The sequence below is a fragment of the Sus scrofa genome, chromosome 6, assembly GCF_000003025.6.
Source record: "Sus scrofa isolate TJ Tabasco breed Duroc chromosome 6, Sscrofa11.1, whole genome shotgun sequence".
NCBI lineage: Eukaryota > Metazoa > Chordata > Mammalia > Artiodactyla > Suidae > Sus > Sus scrofa.
Window position 1 is genome coordinate 165,168,353 of NC_010448.4, and position 17,629 is coordinate 165,185,981.

Below are 17,629 nucleotides of genomic sequence, written 5' to 3' on the forward strand. Positions count from 1 at the left end.
GAGCTCAACGCATGCACAACATATGACCCAGCACCTCCATTCTTGTAGGGGGTGGGTTGGGGGGGCCGCACCCATGGCATATGGAGGTTTCCAGGCGAGGAGTCAAATCAGAGCTACAGCTGCTGGCCTACGCCACACTCACAGCAATGCAGGATCCGAGTCTCTTCTGCAACCTACACCACAGCCCGTGGCAACGCCGGACTGAGCGAGGTCAGGGATCAAATCTGAAACCTCATGGTTCCTAGTCGGATTCATTCCACTGCACCACAAGGGAACGGCCATTCTTCTTTTTTTTTTTATTTTTTGTATTATAGTTGATTCCAGCAACTCCATTCTTATGAGAGAAATGCACAGATACAACTTAGAATAGATTTACAAGGAGATCCTGCTGAGTAGTAGTGAGAACTATGTCTAGATACCCATGTTGCAACAGAACAAAGGGTGGGGGAAAAAAATGTATTCATGCAACGATAACTTGATTCCCCTTGCTGTACAGTGGGAAAATAAAATAAAATAATAAAAAAAGAAATGCATACTATGCTCAGATAAAAACACATACAAGAATGTTCACAGGATTATCATTCAAAAGAATTAAAAACTGGAAACAACTCAATTGTCTATCAATGGTAGAACTGATAAATGAATTCTAATATATTCATAAAATGGAATGGTATACTAAAATGAGAAACTACTGCTATGGGCAACAACAGGAATGAGTCTCATAAACATAATATTGAACAAAAGAATCCAGAAGCAAAGGAAAATTCACTGTATGATTCTGTTCACTAAAGTTGAAAAAAAAAAAGGGCAAAAATCAATCATGAGCGTCAAAAGACTGTTTACTTTGGAACAAGGAGAAAGTAGTGATTAGAAGCAGGGTTGCTGAGATGGGGTAGTAATCGATCTGGTGACAGATACACACACGTGTTCACTTCGTGAAAATACGTATTCTGCTCTACTGGTTCTCGCCTAAAGTGATTTTCCTGAGCACTGGCAAGCTGGGTAGCACCAACAAACCCTTCCACAGCTGTCTATGCAAGAACCGCCTAAACTATGGTTGCCAGGGGCTGAGGCAGTGGGAAACAGGGAGTTACTGCTTAATGAGTACTTTCTGTTTTGCAAGATGAAAAAAGTCATGAAGACGGATGGTAGCGATGGCTGCACAACAAGGTGACACTAAAAAATGGTTAAAAACAAGACTGTTCAAGTCAGAGTCCACTCTGAGGCCAAAGCTCTTGTGAGGCACCTAGAAGTTAGGAGCAAAAATGCCCGAGGGTAGTCGCTCCATCCTCAGCTCTGAAGCGGTAAAAAAGGGCCAGAGGAGGCCTCGCTGGGTTGCTCAGCAAAGCCAAGGTCTCCCAGCAGCTTTGCTACTCCCTGCCAAGAGAAGTCTCCCTACCAGAGGCCCTAGTGGCCCAGACAGAACCAGCACTTTCCTTCTGTGCTCAGCTAGTTATACTCCCGAGGCTAAGGCAGGGCCCCTCTCCAGTAAGATAGCATAGCCAGATTCTTACCTAGGAGGCCCGAATTAACAAAATGGACCAAGCTGAAATACTCAAGGAGGTCGTTCTGGATGGGGGTCCCAGAGATGAGCACCCGCCGGCTGGTGTTCAGGCTGTCCAGGGCCTGGTAAGTCTGATTCTCGGAGTTCTTCAGCCTGTGTCCCTGCAAGGAGATGAACTCTCACTCAGGCCTGGGCACAACGTGGCCCCTACAGTAGCAAAGTCTATATGGACGGGAAAAGAGGAATCGTAAGCATTACAGGTCCTGGGGGCATGGGAACTGGGCAGGGGCAGCAAGGGTGAGAGTTACCCGCTCTCTGGGGGAGAAACGTCAGGCTCATGACACAGACCTTGAGCTTCTAGACCAAGGCTACACCCGCCAAGCAAGGATTCTGCTTCCTCCCCTCCCCAAGCTCCAGAGCCTTGGCAGCTTGCCTAGCCTCTTCATAGATCATTCGGACTTTATGAGAGACCCCTGCTTTCAGGAAATGCCCCCTCCCCACCAGCCTAACCATCCCAGAACCTTCTGAGTCAGATGCCTTCTATATACGGGTTTTTTTTTTTTTTTTTGTCTTTTGTCTTTTAGGGCCGCACCTGCAACATACGGAGGTTCCCAGTCTAGGGGTCCATTTGGAGCTGTAGCCGCCGGCCTATGCGGAGCCACAGCAATGTGGGATCCGAGCCGAATCTTCGACCTACACCGCAGCTCACGGCAACGCCAGATCCTTAACCCACTGAGCGAGGCCAGGGATGAACCTGCGTCCTTACAGATGCTGGTCAGGTTCGTTAACTGCTGAGCCATGACGGGAACTCCCAGATGCCTTCTATGTTAATCTCCCAGCCATGTCCGAGCTGTCACCGCTAAGGGGGGGCACTTGGCCCGGGCTCCTCCCCCTTTCCCAGAATCCGCCCACCTCAGATACTTACAGTAGGGGCCTCTTCCTGCCTCCCTTTGCATCTCTTCCCTAAGCCCTCTTCTCCCTGTCACCCACCCGCATACACAGCTGTCACTTATTTCAAGAAAATGGTAAAGGACCCTATCACCCTCCCACTTCCCCAAGAACCACAGGGGCAAGGCACACAAAACACAGCCACCAGCGAAAGAATGAACGAATAAGCCAGCCTTTCGCAATGCGATGAAACACTCTCCTGAATCTCTCATCTGTGGGATGAGTCCAAGCTCGTTAGCTTGGTCCTCAGCAGTAAGGCCCCGGCCAACGCCCCGGACACTCCACAGCGCAGCTCCTCGCCCTCCCAACGCTGGACTTCCTGAGGTCCCTCTGCCCACCAGCTAATTCTGCAAATGTCACCTCCTGTACAAAGTCTTCTTCAATGACCCCAGGCTGCTGGGCTCTCTCACCTCTGGCACCTGTGGCACTCTGTACCCAACAGCTGTGCCCTGAATCCGTTTACTGTACCAAGCACTATACTGACCTTTTACCTATATCCTCTTCCATAATTCAGATGACAAGCCGCTGAGTGGAACTCATAATACCCTTTTATAGAGAAAATGAGGCGGTTCAGAGAGGTGAAGACTGATTCAAAATCACACTGGTAGCAAGCAGCAGAGCTGAGATGGAACTCGGTGTGCACGACCCCGAGCTGCACTCCACCGCTCCGCCTCCCGTCTGTGGTATCCACTCCAGCCACACTCCCCTGCGCTCTCTCTCCTCTCCTAGGCCGAGGCCACATCAGATTCGCCTTGTAACTTAGTGCATGAGGCAGAGCCCCAAACAGAACACTACTCAGTGAACGCTTACTCAAAGGACCAGAGTGAATAACTAACTACTGCGGAATTGACACGGCATTTTAATTTTCTGGCCATGCTCACGGCATGTGGAAGTTCCTAGGCCAGGGGTCAAACCCACACCACAGCAGTGACCAAAGCCACTGAAGTGACAACACTGGATCCTTAACCCACTATAAGAGAACTCCTAGAATTTTCTTAAAAAAAATGGATGTTCCCCCAAGCGGTGGCGTAGGTTGCAGATGCGGCTCAGATCCAGCACTGCGGGCTATGGTGTAAACCAGCAGCAGCAGCTCCGACTGGACCCTGAGCCTGGGAACCTCCACATGCCGTGGGTGAGGATCAAGTGCGACCGGGAAAGCGGATCAACCACTGTGTCCCTGTAAACAAAGCTCCCCGAGGGCGGGCATCACAGGGTCCCCATGGCCTGACACAGGACAGGTCCTTAGCAAGTAACTCAGTGAACAAATTGAGCTGACACACTGCCCCTGTGGGTCTCCATGGAAGGGAACAGCCAACCCCAGCTCCTACGGGACCTCCCTGGCTCCAGATCCAGCTCCTGCCACCACTACTACCTACAGACTTAAACCCAAACCCTGGCATCTTGGCCAATCAAATGGTCAGCCAGATGGGAAGTTGTTTGTCAAAGTTCTTATTTATAAGCTGCTGCTGAATTTCTCTTCTGGCAGAGTTCGCTTATTCCGTTTAAAAGTACAAATGATACCAAGATTAAACATCGCCACTTCCCTCTGAAGCCTGAGCCCCTGAGTAGCATTCTTGTTTGTGATGCACTTCCCCAGCATCCTTCATCGGACCTGCTTTGTGTTCTCATACTCGTAAAGGACACACGTGTGTCTGTAAGGCACGTGGGGACAGTCCTTCCACAGCCAAGTCAAGCTTCTTCCTAAACCAAGCTTTGGTTACATGCAAGGCCGTAGGGAGAACCAAGAGCCAGGACTTAAAATCCCAGACCTGGATTTAAGTCCCAGCAGTGCTCTGAGCTTCCAGGCTCCGAATCTCCAAAATGGAGCTGATGATAATGTCAATTACTGTCCTGTTCACATACCTTACAAAACACTCCTCTATCCCCTTTCTTTCTTTCTTCTTCTTCTTTTTTTTTCTTGCAGCACCCGTGGCCTGTGGAAATTCCAGGGCTAGGGATCAAACCCATGCCACAGCAGAGACAAGGCTGGATCCTCACTCAAGCTGCGGAGCCATCAGAGAAGGCCTATACCCTCTTCTTGGTCTGGATCTTGATTCTTTCAGGTAGACCCTTCATAGATCTACTCTGTAACGGAACTGGGTCTCAGAGCAGTCTCACTGGCAGTCGTGCTTACAAGTGGCAAAGCCGACCTATTCCAAGTACTGTGATTTGCCCTAACTCAAGATTACTGTGTGACTCAGTCATACTTTGTACAGTTATTATGCTGTTGCCTGGGGCGGAACCTTCTCTTTCTAGGATGTGAACAGGACAAACTCCTTCTAGAGGAGGCCATCTTTTAGGACTTCGGCTTCTTCAGGTCTCTGACAATAAAAGGTAGATGAGTGGAAGGGCGGCCCAGGACACTACAGTGCGGCAAGAGGCACTTGGGCCCGGCAGAGTCAACTCATAAAACAGGAGGAAGAGAAGAAACACCATAGAGAAGAAAGCTAGACACCCTCCAGGGCTCAAGAGCCAGAGCCTGCCTTCCCTTCCCCAAGGCCCTAGCCTCCCCGCACAGTGACGAAGCAAATCTCAGGGCCTTGAGTGGCACGGGGCAGTCACCTGCATATATCCCCCTCAATCTGCTACATCCCTTACTCCTGGCAGGGAATGGCTCATCGGGGTACTGGCAGACATGCCAGACAATGACTCTTCATAGGGAGAGAAGCTTAACTGCCATACAGACTCACAACGAGCAAGCATGGTACCCCAAAGTCAGCTTTCCTTCTCTGCCCCTCCCCCAAAGACCCTCAGATACTAGAGTAATCTACAGTCCTCAGAGCTCAATCAACGTCAGATGGGGCCAGGTCTTACATGCTGCCGCCTCTCCACCGAAGCCCCAGGGGTGTGTAAGGTGATCTTACTTCCCTGAGAGCAAACAATGGTAGTGGCCTCAGGGAGCCAAGCCCTCTCAAAGACCTGGGCAATTCCTTACACTGGGAAGCTCCGGGCCACCCTCGCTCCTCTCCGAGTGGTGGTATTCCACTACCCTTCGTGCCCGAGGCTGAGGAAGGCCAGAAAGCAACGACTGCCCTGTTTCCCTTAATCCCGGAGAGTCAACACAGATGCTGAAGGTGCATGGACCATGCACCTGGACTTTCTTATCTCTGCGGCCTCTGGGACTGCAGAGTCAGCCAGGCTAGAATAAAAAGCAGAGCTTTCCTTTGCCAAGGTCTTCAGACACAGCAGGCCCTGTGAGCAAAGCGTGCCCTCCATCAGCTCCTTGAATCCTCACAATAAGCAGGGAGCTATCACTCCCTTTTACTGACGCAGAAACAAAGGCCCGGGTGGTGAAGTGACTCGTCCCAGGTCATGTCACCAGTAAGTGGCAGAGCCAGGATTTGAATCAAGAGCTCTCTGAGCCTGCTCCCTTAAACACTGTCTCTCCTACCACGTCTCCCTACCCATCCAAATCCCTCCCACCTTTCAAAATCCTTTGGTCTAGGAATGCTGTCTAGATAACAAAACCAGTCAGCCCATAGCACCTCCCCGGATGGCAATTCTCAGCAACAAGACAGCGACGCTTTCTCCTGCCACCGGGACTGCTGAGAGTCGAGTACCTCATCACATATGACCAGGCCAACACTCCCTTTCTGGAGGACTCCAACGTGGAGGCGGAAGGTCTCGTAGGAAATGATGAGGATGGGAGAAGGCACTCTGGCTCCCCGCTGGTTCATGAATCCTTCTAAGTAAGACAGAAAAGTTGTTAAGGAAACAAACCTTAGAATGTGCTAAAGTAAAAGCAAGTTTGACAATTCTTTTTTTTTTTTTTTTTTTTTTGGTCTTTTCTAGGGCCGCACTCGTGGCATATGGAGGTTCCCAGGCTAGGATCTAATCACAGCTACAGCTGCTGGCCTACGCCAGAACCACAGCAACGCCAGATCCGAGCCACGTCTGCAACCTACACCACAGCTCATGGCAACACCAGATCTTTAACCCACTGAGCAAGGCCAGGGACCGAACCTGCAACCTCCTGGTTCCTAGTTGGATTTGTTAACCACTGAGCCATGACGGGAACTCCGACAATTCTTTAATTTAGCCTGGAAATAACCATTTCGGTTCTTTTCCAGGAGAATTCTCTTCTCTGCCAGCCGCGCCCTGCCCTCAACCCTGGCCATCAGTGAGGATGCACCTAAGAAAGGAGCAGGTGGTACGGAGGATGCAGCCACGTTTGCTACGGTTCCTACCCAGTTTTTGGTCTATCTCGTCCTTCGATCCTCCGTCGATGGCCAGAGGTTGGATCCTCCCTCCAAGCCACTTCCCCACTTCATTGTACCAGTTCTTCACCAGGCTGGAGGGCGACACCACCACTGCCTTATCAATCTCCGGCTTGCAGTCCGGACTCTGGCGCAAAAGCGTCCACATCAGCGTGATGCACTGCAGCGTCTTGCCCAGGCCCATCTCGTCGGCCATGATGCAGCCATGGCTCCCGGGGATGCGGCGGCTGGTGACACACTCCCACAGGAACCTCACGCCCTGCGGAACAGCAGCACGCGGCCCACGCTCGCATCCACGCTGCTGGCGTCCCAGGGCGGCTGGCCTCTCAGGCCCCGCCGGGGCCCCGCCCCAGCCTCAGCCCGGCAACCCCTCTGACCTCTCTCTGATGAGGCCTCAAGACCTTGCTGAGGACAGGATCGACGACCACATGAACGGGGAGCTTTTCCCTGAGAAAACAGAGCCAAGAGGTCCGAGCTCAGACATGGGCAAGGGCACGCCCTCCGAAAGCTGCGTCCTGTTGATCCAGAGGCCGCTTCTCGGCCTGGTATAAACCACAGCAAACTCCTCTGATGGTGAGAAAGTGGGAGGGTGGGGACACTATGTCCTCACTGGGCAGGTGCTGCCCCCCCGTCCCCCTCGGTAAGCTTGGTAGGCGTGAGTGAGGAACCCTCACCCGCTGGACATGCCCACATGTTCTCCCCCGGGCACTCTCCTCCCGACCTGCCCACTCTCTGGAAGGTACAGCAGCCCTGAGGGCACTCTGAAAACCCATGCAGGTCCCAAGGCAAAATCACACCGAGATGCCCTCTGCCCCCCAGGTCATGCACTTACAGAGGACCAAACCTGCTCAAGAGATGCCAGTGCACCTACTTGTCAAGCTTCAGCTGGTCATGGGCGCTCAGTGGGGGAGGCTCGTACAGAACCAGGGCACCTTCTTCCAGGGGGTCATGGAGGGCCCGGCGGACCCCGGCCCTTTTGAGGCCCAATGCTCGAGAGCCCAGAGGACCTGGAAACCAACAGTTTGTCCCCTGAGCCTCTAAGCTGAGGAGCTCCAGCACGCCCAGCTCGAGTGCCTACATCCTTCACATAACCTTTCCAAGCTTCTCCCCAAACCTCTCCCGGTGCAGTCCGGGCACCTCTGCCCAACCGTGAGCCCAGTCTGCCTCAGACCAGTTCCTCCCATTCTTCTTCTCCCTGTGACTGCCAACGCCTGGAGGCCGATCTTGTTCATCTCAGATCAAGTCAGTCCTGGAAAGGTCTGACACCCTCAAGGGGCCATTTAAGACTGAGCGCTCTTGAGAGCTTGCCTCCTCCCTCCCAGCCGCCAGGCTGAGCACAGCGCTTGGCTCTCCGTAGGGCAGGGAGACCCTGGAGAGCCTCCCAAACCAAGGACAGGGCCCACCGCCTGAAGGAAGTGCTACTGAACTCACTTGGACCGAATGAAGCTTGGGTCTATCAGACACCTGGCCCATCCTCACCCAGAAGCTGAGTGGCAGTTAGTCTTGGCAGCCCTGCTGAAGCTATGCACACAGACTTCAGGCAGGGCCAGGAGACCCCCCATAGGTAGTCGCCACTGGACTGGCATCTTCAGTTCAAAGGGAAGCTTGCACTTACAAGAGCAGAGGTTTTAATCTACTCGGCCATTCCACACGGGACTAATTCAAGAAACAGAAGTCCCCGTTTTTACCTTGGTAATTTGGAATGGGGATTTTGAAAGGCTTTGACAGAATGCTCCGAATAAACGCTTCCTAAAAAGAAAAGAAACAGGGACTCAGGACTGATCGGAGATGTTACGGGGTATTATTCTTATAAATGCAGTCGAAAGTGCCTATCTACGCATCATAATACATTTAGAACATTGTATTTTGCTTACGTCTCATTCAGATGTATCTAGAACGGAAGGAGACGTGCTCCATATTAGACGATTAGGTTTGGTACAATGGCTTTCATCTTTGAGCTTTTGCAGAATGTTCTACAAATCCCCAGGGACAAGAGTGCCAAAGCAAGTACCCAGCTTCGGTCAAGCACAAGGCTCGGAGCCATTAGCTCACGAAAGACTGCATCAAGTGAGGACACTGAATATTCCCCAGGCTGCGCTGCCCCCAAACACCACAGCCTTACCCAGTCCCAGTCCTAATAGAACTCCATGTCTGAATTCAACCACTGCCCTACAGGGCTACCTCTTCCCAAGCACACCTCACATGTTCTGGGTCATTTCAATGCGCACATCAGTCTCCTTGGGAACTAAACAGCCCTTCAAACAGTAGGGGCAGGAGTTCCCACTGTGGCGCAGAGGAAACAAATCCAACTAGGAACCACGAGGACGCAGGTTCGATCCCTGGCCTCGCTCAGTGGGTTAAGGATCTGGTGTTGCTGTGAGCTGTGATGGAGGCTGCAGACACGGCTCGGATCCCACATTGCCGTGGCTGTGGTGTAGTACAGCAGCTATGGCTCCAATTCGACCCCTAGCCTGGGAACTTCCATAGGCCACAAGTACAGCCCTAAAAAGCAAAAGAAACAAAAATCACAAAGAGTAATGGCAGCAGGAGTAATAGGAGCAGTAGTATTAGTAAAAGAATATCGACCAAAAGATGAAAACAATAACGATGACGAACAACACACGCCAGACACAGTGCCAGGCCTTGTGTCCAAGTCACCATGCGAGCCTCAGCAGCAGCTCCATGAGGTCCATGTGTTACTGGCATCCTCAGGTTACAGATGAGCAAACTGAGGCTGGATGGTTTCCCAAGTTACCCAGCCATGACATCTGTGGGACTTTCCCCACTCCAGGGCCCTGACCTGTAACCAGTGGCCAATATAGCTTCCTAACCCAAACGGTTTGAGCTACGACCCAAGACAGCAAGGAGAAAACAAGAGCAGAAGTCCTAAAGGCAGTCTTAATGGAACACATAAGTAGGAAACTAATAAAAGATACTCCCTTCTCGCAAAAAGACATTTTTATAGAAAAAGATGCAGGCCTTCTTGCCGTGAAATGTTTATCATTTTATTCTGATCCATTTCTATACAGATTAAAAACTAATTTTTTTTTCAACTAAATGTACTTTTTTATTTGTTATTGATGTGAGTCTTCTTTTTTTTTTTTTTGAAGCTGCACTCGTGGCATATGGAAGTTCCCAGGCCAGGGGTTGAATCAGAGCTGCAGCTGCCACCCTACACCACAGCCACAGCCACACAAGATCTGAGCCTCGCCTGCAACCCACACCACAGCTCACGGCAATGCCAGATCCTTAACCCACCGAGCAAGGCCAGGGATCAATCCCGCATCCTCATGGACCCTAGTCAGATTTGTTACCGCTGAGCCACAGAGGGAACCCCTTTTTCTTTTCTTTTCTTTTTTTTTTTTTTTTTTTAACTGAAGGTCCCTTACTGGTCCTGCTTCCATGAGCAGCTATGACCAAGGGAAAGGGGGAAGGGGAACCAGGTGGCACTAAATGTAGTTTAAAGAGGAAAAATGTGGAGTTGCCGTTGTGGCTCGGTGGTTTACGAATCCGACTAGAAACCATTATATTCTGTGATAACCTATATGGGAAAAGAATCTGACAAAGAATGGATATGTACAACCAAACCACTTTGATGAATAGCAGAAATTAATGCAAGATTGTAAACCACCTACACCTCAATAAAATTTTTTTAACGGAAAAATAAATAGCACAGTAAAGGCAGGGTTGGAGAAAGACCCAAATTCTTTAATTGCACATTTTTTGCAGCTGAATAAAAATTTTTGACTATTTTTAATTACCACAGCAATGATAATGAGAAACTCACATCTGAAAGATGCTAACGAGGAGTTCTCACCGTGGCTCAGTGGAAACGAATTTAACTAATAACCATAAGGATGCAGGTTCAATCCCTGGCCTCGTTCAGTGGTTTAAGGATCTGGCATTGCTGTGGCTGTGTTGTAGGCCAGCAGCTACAGCTCCAATTCAGCCCCTAGCCTGGGTACACACACATGGTACCCGCATCCATATGCCTTGGGTGTGGCCCTAAAAAGACAAAAAAAAAAAGTCAAAGGAGAGGAAAACTAAGGAGATGAACTCTAATTTATTTCCTAACTTGGCATCAATTCTGCTCTCAATTCTGAAACTGAAATACTATTTTCAAGATTACCAATATAGGAGGCTAGTATTGAGGCTCCAAGTAGCCAAGAACTTTTGCTCCAAATTTAAAAACCAAGACTTTTAACAAAACCCAAGAGCCACAAGTTCTGCAGGCAGAAGTGCCAGCTTGTGCAACTACCGTGGGACGAATGCAAGGGGCCATGACCAAAACATCTGCGGGCACAGCCAACAAGACTCGCGGCGGCCTGGCCTGCGAGACTCTGGTCTGCCAACGCTCAGCAGGTTCTGCCAGAGGCCGGGGGAGAGCCCGCTCTCACTTTGTTCTCTTCGTTACGGAAAATTCCTACCACCCCTTCCTTCTGATGCTAGAAGAGGGAGAAGAAGCACCCTCCTCCCCACCAAGGCCAAAACTTCCCTCTTCCACACAGATGCGCTCTATGAGGTCTGCCGCACAGGGTCTCTTTCCGCCTCGCCTCTCCTCTCCTCTCTCCCACCAGCCGTTTGAAACGTGCTTGCTCCCTCCTACCTTAAAAACAAAGTGTCCTTTGACCTCTTATCTCCTCACCGTCAAACCTCCGGAAAAAGCTGTCCACCTGCCCTTCCTTATCTCCACTCCTATCTTCTGCCTCTTCCACTCTTAGGAACCGATTCTGGCCGAGGTCACCAGGGGCCTACGAGACCCTAACCCCAACGGATATGGCTCTACCGGATCAGACAAAAGCTGGCAGCTCCCTCCTCTGCCTCTGACTGCCAAGACACCCCTCTCCCACTCTTCCGACTTCTAGGACCCCACGCTCAGTCTCTCTCTTCCTCCGCACAATCCCCCCAAAAGCCGCTGTTCCTCAGGGCTCGGCCCTACTTCACCCGGACACTCCGATGAGCTTTGGAGGTGTCAAATAACATCTCTATGCCAATCACCCCAAGTCCATTTCAAGGCCACAACACCCTCCCAGGCACCACACACACATTTACAACCACCTCCAAACCCGGACATCCTGCAGGCCTTCAAACGCAGGGCGTCTATGGCTGGAGTCTTGTCTCCAGGGCTGCTCTGACTTTGGTCCCTCCACGGCTCTCACACAGGCAGTTGCGTCTAGAACTCTTCCCTCTCTCTTCACCTGGCAGCCCCCTCGTATCCTTTAGGACTTGACCCCATCGGCACGTCCCACCAGCCTCCACTGTTAGACCCCCTGTCGTGTACGCACTCCCACCACCCCGGCCCTCATGCCATATGGTCGGTTCTCTAGGACAAAAGGAGTCCTGAAGGAACAGCTCCAGAGGACTCCACACCACTTTTATTTAGTTTGTCTTTTTAGGGCCACACCTGAGGCATATGGAAGTTTCCAGGCTAGGGGTCCAATCGGAGCTACAGCTGCTGGCCTACACCACAGCCACAGCCACACCAGATTTGAGCCGTGTCTGTGACCTAACACCACAGCTCAGGGCAATGCCAGATCCTTAACCCACTAAGTAAGGCCAGGATCAAACCTGCATCCTCATGGCTACTAGTAGGTTCATTACCGCTTAGCCACAACAGAAACTCCCACACCACTTTTTATTTTATTTTATTTTTTTTTTGCTTTTTAGGGCTGCACCCGCAGCATTTGGAGGTTCCCAGGCTAGGGGTCCAATCAGAGCTACAGCTGCTGGCCTATGCCACAGCCACAGCCATATGGGGTCCAAGCCGAGTCTGTGGCCTACACCACAGCTCACGGCAATGCCTGATCCTTAACCCACTGGATGAGGCCAGGGAAGGAACCTGCAACTTCATGGTTCCGAGTCAGATTCGTCTCCCCTGCGCCACGACAGGAACTCCCCCACACCACTTTTTAAAGCTCAATAAATGATGTATTGCTTAGCAAATTATGTACATAAGATAAAACGATCACAAAAAGCAAGAGCTGATGAACATAATTCAGGACAGTGGCGACCCCCTGGGAAAGGGAAGAGGGGTCACGACTTGGATGACTTCCAGGGCTGGATGGGTCCCGAGAAGCTTGTTTATAATTTACATACACTCTACAGGTTATATAGTTTATGTTTATCAAACAGTAATAAAATGTTTGTAAATGCTACAAATAACTAGCCTCCATCAAAATGGGACCGTAAAGAGTTCCTACTGTGGCATATCAGGTTAAAGATCTGGCGTTCTCACTGCAGTGGCTCAGGTCTCTGTGGCGTGGGTTCAAGCCCTGGCCTGGGAACTTCCACCTGCCACATGTACTGCCAAAAATTAACAACAACAAAAACCCCACATCGGGGTTCCCACTGTGGCACAGTGGGTTAAGAATCGGCTTAGGTCGCTAGAAAGGAGAGGGTTTAATCCCCATGGAACAGTGAGTGGGTTAAAAGATCTGGCACTGCGACAGCTGCAGCTGGAGACACAGCTGCATCTCAGATTCAGTCCCTGGCCCAGGAACGTCCACATGCTGCGGGTGCAGCCTTTATTCAAAAACAAAACACACATCCCTGTAAAAGATTCTCCTCTGCTCTCAGTACCACTCTACTGCTGGCACCAGATGTGTGGGTTTTCCACACACCAAGCAATTCTTCACAGGTTTCACTTGGGCCCAACAACTTAATTCCTACACCATCTTCCAAGAGAAAGCATCAGATCCTAAAGGGTCCAGTCCCAGGGGACTGCCTTCCCAGCACTTCTGATGCAAATCTCTCGTCCAGGTGGTTTCCTGTGCTTCTGACCACAGGCTGTAAAATCAAATGTTCCCACAAGCCCTTCCTCGGCTTCATTAATTTGCTAGAACGGCTCACAAAACTCAGGAAAAGCTTATTTACTACACGAGCGGTTCCGCACAACAGATGTTAAAGACAGGAATGGAAAGGGAGAGGGAGAGACACACAGAGCGAGGGCGGAAGGGTCGCGAGCATCAGAGCTTCCCCACACTGGAGTTTTGGGGGTTCTCCCTTCTTGACCTGCTCACCAACCAGGAAGTTCTCCAGACGCTCCCAATTAAAGCTTTGGTGTCGCCAAGGCTTTTTTACACTGGCAGGACCAATTAAACATTGGCCACGGATGGGCTGGTTCCCCGGGTAACCAGCCCAAGGTTAAGCGCTTAAGTCATCTCATTAGCAAATTCAGGTGTGGCTGAAAGGGGTTTGTTAGGAATAAGGGAAGATGCCATTATTACTCTTATCACTTAAATTCCAAGGATTTTTGGAGCTCTGGGTCCCTCAGAAAGTCAGGAGGAAAAGGTTTTGGATGGAGCTAGGCAGATCTGACTACTCAGTAACTTTGAGCAAATTATTTAATCCTCAGAGACTCAGCTTCCTCATCTCAAATAAAGTTACATGAGGAGTTCCCGTCGTGGCGCAGCGGAAACGAATCCAACTAGGAATAGGAACCATGAGGTTTCAATCTCTGGCCTTGCTCAGTGGGTTAAGGATCTGGCGCTGCTGTGGCTGTAGCTCCAATCGGACCCCTAGCCCAGGAACCTCCACATGCCGTGGGTGCGGCCCTAAAAAGCAAAAACAATAAAAAAGAATAAAGTTACATGAGATAATGCACAAAACCTGCTCTGGTGATGATTACGTTAGAGTTTACTGTAAGGCAGAGCTGTAGGACTCTGCTACTTCTTAAAAACCATAAGCAGAGTCAGGGACTTAGTTCTCTAACTGGCACCAACACCCCGCCAAGGCCTTCACTCCCCTGCACCCTCTCATCCTCAGCAGTCTGAGCCACCTGAGATCTGGGGCCCAGGTCGCTGTAAACAAGGGGAACTCTAAGTCAAACACACAATCTCTAAGGAAGAGACCAGGCCTTTTCCAGGCCCTGGGAGCTGTGGGCAGGCCCAAAGCCGCCACTGAAGTGTCTGCTGGCCCCAGTGTGAGGACTGAGGGAACCTTCCCAGACAAAACAGCGGGGATACACAGACCCTGGCCGGTCGCAGTGCAGACTTACATGTTGACTGCTGTCCAGACACGGTGGTTGATTCGTCAGCTGAATCAAAGGTTTCCGGAAGGGAGACAGGAAACACTCCTGGCTCTGGGTCTCATTGCTGGCTTTCCGTTTCTTAGGAGTCTAGGAGAACAGAGGAAGGTGAAGTCTGAAGACACAGAGTTGGCCACAATGGCAACTGGAGTTTAAAATGCTTATTAAGTAGAGTTCCTGCTGTGACACAGTGGGATCGGCAACATCTTGGGAGCGCTGGGACCCAGGTTTGATCCCCAGCCTGGCACAGCGGGTTAAGGATCCAGCACTGCGGCAGCAGTGAATGAAGTAGCCTGTGAAGGGCAAGTCCAGCAGTAGCATGAGGTCATGCTGGCCCCATATCTTAGCTCCAAAAGCTCGAAGGAATGAATGAGCAAACGTTTGCTTCCCTCCCTGAATTTATCAATGGAGGGACAGGAGTGCAGCTGATCCCAGCTCAGGCCACTCTCCAGTCTGTCCACACCATGGCAGTGAGAACACCAGCACCAAAAGCATTTTCTGGAGCAAGCCAGCAGCAGACCACAACAAGTGCAACCCCAAGTTCAAGTCTGAGACCCATGTAAGTGGCAAGGGGCAGCCAATGTGCCTCTCTCACAGGTAGAGGAGCCTCCTGCACGCCAGCTACAGAGCCAGCCCCACTGAGCCATCAGACAAGAACTCACTCGAGCCAGCTTGCCAAGGTATTTGAAGCTATAAGACACACCTGAAACCAAACACCAGGGGGTCTCCTTTTCCCCCCACCCCCCCAAGGGAGCCAATCATCTCTTGTTTCGGAACATCCTTTACTACCGGGAAAACTGAGGCATGTGAGCTTCTAGTGAGCCCCTGAGTATCATTTTATTTATCTGGTTAAATGCCTGACACACAGTAAACAGTCATTGAAGGTTCTGAAGGGGTTCATTCCATGGAACCCAGGATTCCTTGCTGCTTAAACAGTCCTGCACCCCCACCTTCCCTGTCCCCTTGAGGGCAGAGTACTTACCGCTGCTCCAGGTTGCCAATCTTCACCATCAGAGGGTCTAACTTCCGGCTTTCTTTTGGCCAGCTGGCTGGGAGCTAAGCTCCTCCTCTGGAAGGAAAGAGGCAGTGGAGCCCAACAGCCCTAGCCATTGGGCTAGCCAGTCTCCTCTAGTCCCATACTTACCATCCTGCGCCCAGGAGCATAAAACGTCAGGTACCCATTAGCCAAAGGTCAAAGGCACCCAGCAGCTGAGGACGCAGAACCAGCCTGGTAAAAGGAGGGCCGCTACATAATTGAGAGCATGGGCTCTCAAAGAGGAAGCACGGACGGAGGGAATCCAGCCAGGGGCTGAGGTCTGGGCCCAAACTCTGAGAGGGTCGGCCGCCAGTTAGCCAAGGCGGGAGAGCAGGCCAAGAAGGAAGTATCCAAACAGAAACGAGTAGAGGTCTGGGATGGGGGGAAGACACAGATGGAGCACTAAACTGGGCAGGGCGGAGTCAGGATAAAGGTCCCCGGGGGATGTGAAGGCAGGGGACAGTTGCGGGGGGCGGGGTAATAACAGGCCAGAAGAGAGGCTGGGGGGCCGGAATCCGAGGCCTGGGAACGGCGAGTCCGGACAACGGGATTTCCCGGCTCGGAGTGCAGATGCTGGACAGCGGGAGGCAGGGCAGGGATTCAGGCAGAACAAGAAGACCCGCGCTTGGGAGGGGAATCCAGGAGTGGCCGGAATGAAGAGCAGAGCGGATTCCCCGCGCAACCCTCCGGCTCAACCTTCCTCTTTCCGAAGCGCGCGTTAACAGCCGCCCGGACTCCCCGGACCCGCCAGGCCCGGTCAATCGAACCTCCCGCGGCGGCGCCGCCGCACCACCCATTGGCTGCGTTCGATGCGTTCGGCGCTCGCGACCCAAGGGGAGGGGCGGGGCTCGGGCCTCGGTCGCCGAGAGCCGCCGGCTCTGGACCTGGAGTGGCTGAACGGACCCGCGGGGGGTGGGGCTTAGGGGGAAGGGCGGGGCCCGCAGTGGCGGGAGCGGCGGGCCAGGTGGGCGGGGTCGGCCGGGCCCGCGGGGCTTCGGGGCGGGGACGCGGGGGTTTGGCTCCAGCTCCGGGCGTTTGAGGGAGGGGGTGGGCTGCTCCGGCAGCTACTGTGGTGGCAGTTTTGCTCAGACCGCGGAGGACTTGCCTTCTGCCCGCAGAAGCCTGGGAAAGGCGCACCTGCCTGTGCTGCACCTGGAGTGCAGCTGGGGGTTGGAGTCCGTTGCAGCTCCCTTCACCCACAGACTGGAGGAGGGAGTTTTTCTGCCTGGTCTCCCTACCACGTGGTCGACTTGGGCAGTGAAGGTCTCCAGAGGACGTGATTTTAAGGTCTGGAGTATCTTTGAGGAAGCTTTTCTTTCCTAGGTAAAAATGGGTGTGTGGGGGGGGGATTCATTTAATTTTTTATATGGGAGTATAGTTGATTTACAATGTTATGTTAGTTTCAGGTGGTTTTGTTTTTATTTGTTTATTTTCTCGCTAGGGGTCCAGTCCGAGCTGCAGCTGCCGGCCTGTGCCACAGCCACGCCAGATCTGAGCTGCATCTGAGACCTCTGCTGCAGCTGGTGGCAAAGCCAGATCCTTAACCCGCTGAGCGAGTCCAGGGATGGAACCCACATCCTCATGGATGCTAGTCAGGTTCTTAACCCACAGAGCCATATGGGAGCTCTAAATTTTTAAGGCTTCATGTATTGATCCTTTTAACATTATAAAATAACCCTCTTAGAGTTCCTGCTGTGGTGCAGTGGGTTAAGAATCTGACTGCAGTGGCTCAGGTCACTGCAGAAGTGTGGGTTTGATTCCTGGCTCAGTGCAGTGGGTTAAAGGATCCAGTGTTGCTGCAGCTGCTGCATAGGTCAAAGCTACAGCGCAGGTTCAATCCCTGGCCCTGGGACTTCCATATGCTACAGGTGTAGCCATAGGGGAAAAAAAAATGTCCC

At 51.8% G+C, this 17,629-nt stretch overlaps 1 protein-coding gene across 1 annotated transcript in view; it reads right to left on the minus strand.

The window, feature by feature from the left end:
• The window catches only part of RAD54L (RAD54 like (S. cerevisiae)), a 27,809-nt gene extending 11,520 nt beyond the window's left edge, over window positions 1-16,289 (minus strand). Inside the window, 9 exon segments of the mRNA NM_001123183.1 lie at window positions 1,515-1,665; window positions 6,013-6,137; window positions 6,640-6,928; window positions 7,047-7,116; window positions 7,541-7,676; window positions 8,358-8,418; window positions 14,666-14,785; window positions 15,678-15,764; window positions 15,840-16,289. Of these exon segments, the coding sequence (NP_001116655.1) occupies window positions 1,515-1,665; window positions 6,013-6,137; window positions 6,640-6,928; window positions 7,047-7,116; window positions 7,541-7,676; window positions 8,358-8,418; window positions 14,666-14,785; window positions 15,678-15,764; window positions 15,840-15,842 (1,042 nt within the window). The 5' untranslated portion in view covers window positions 15,843-16,289.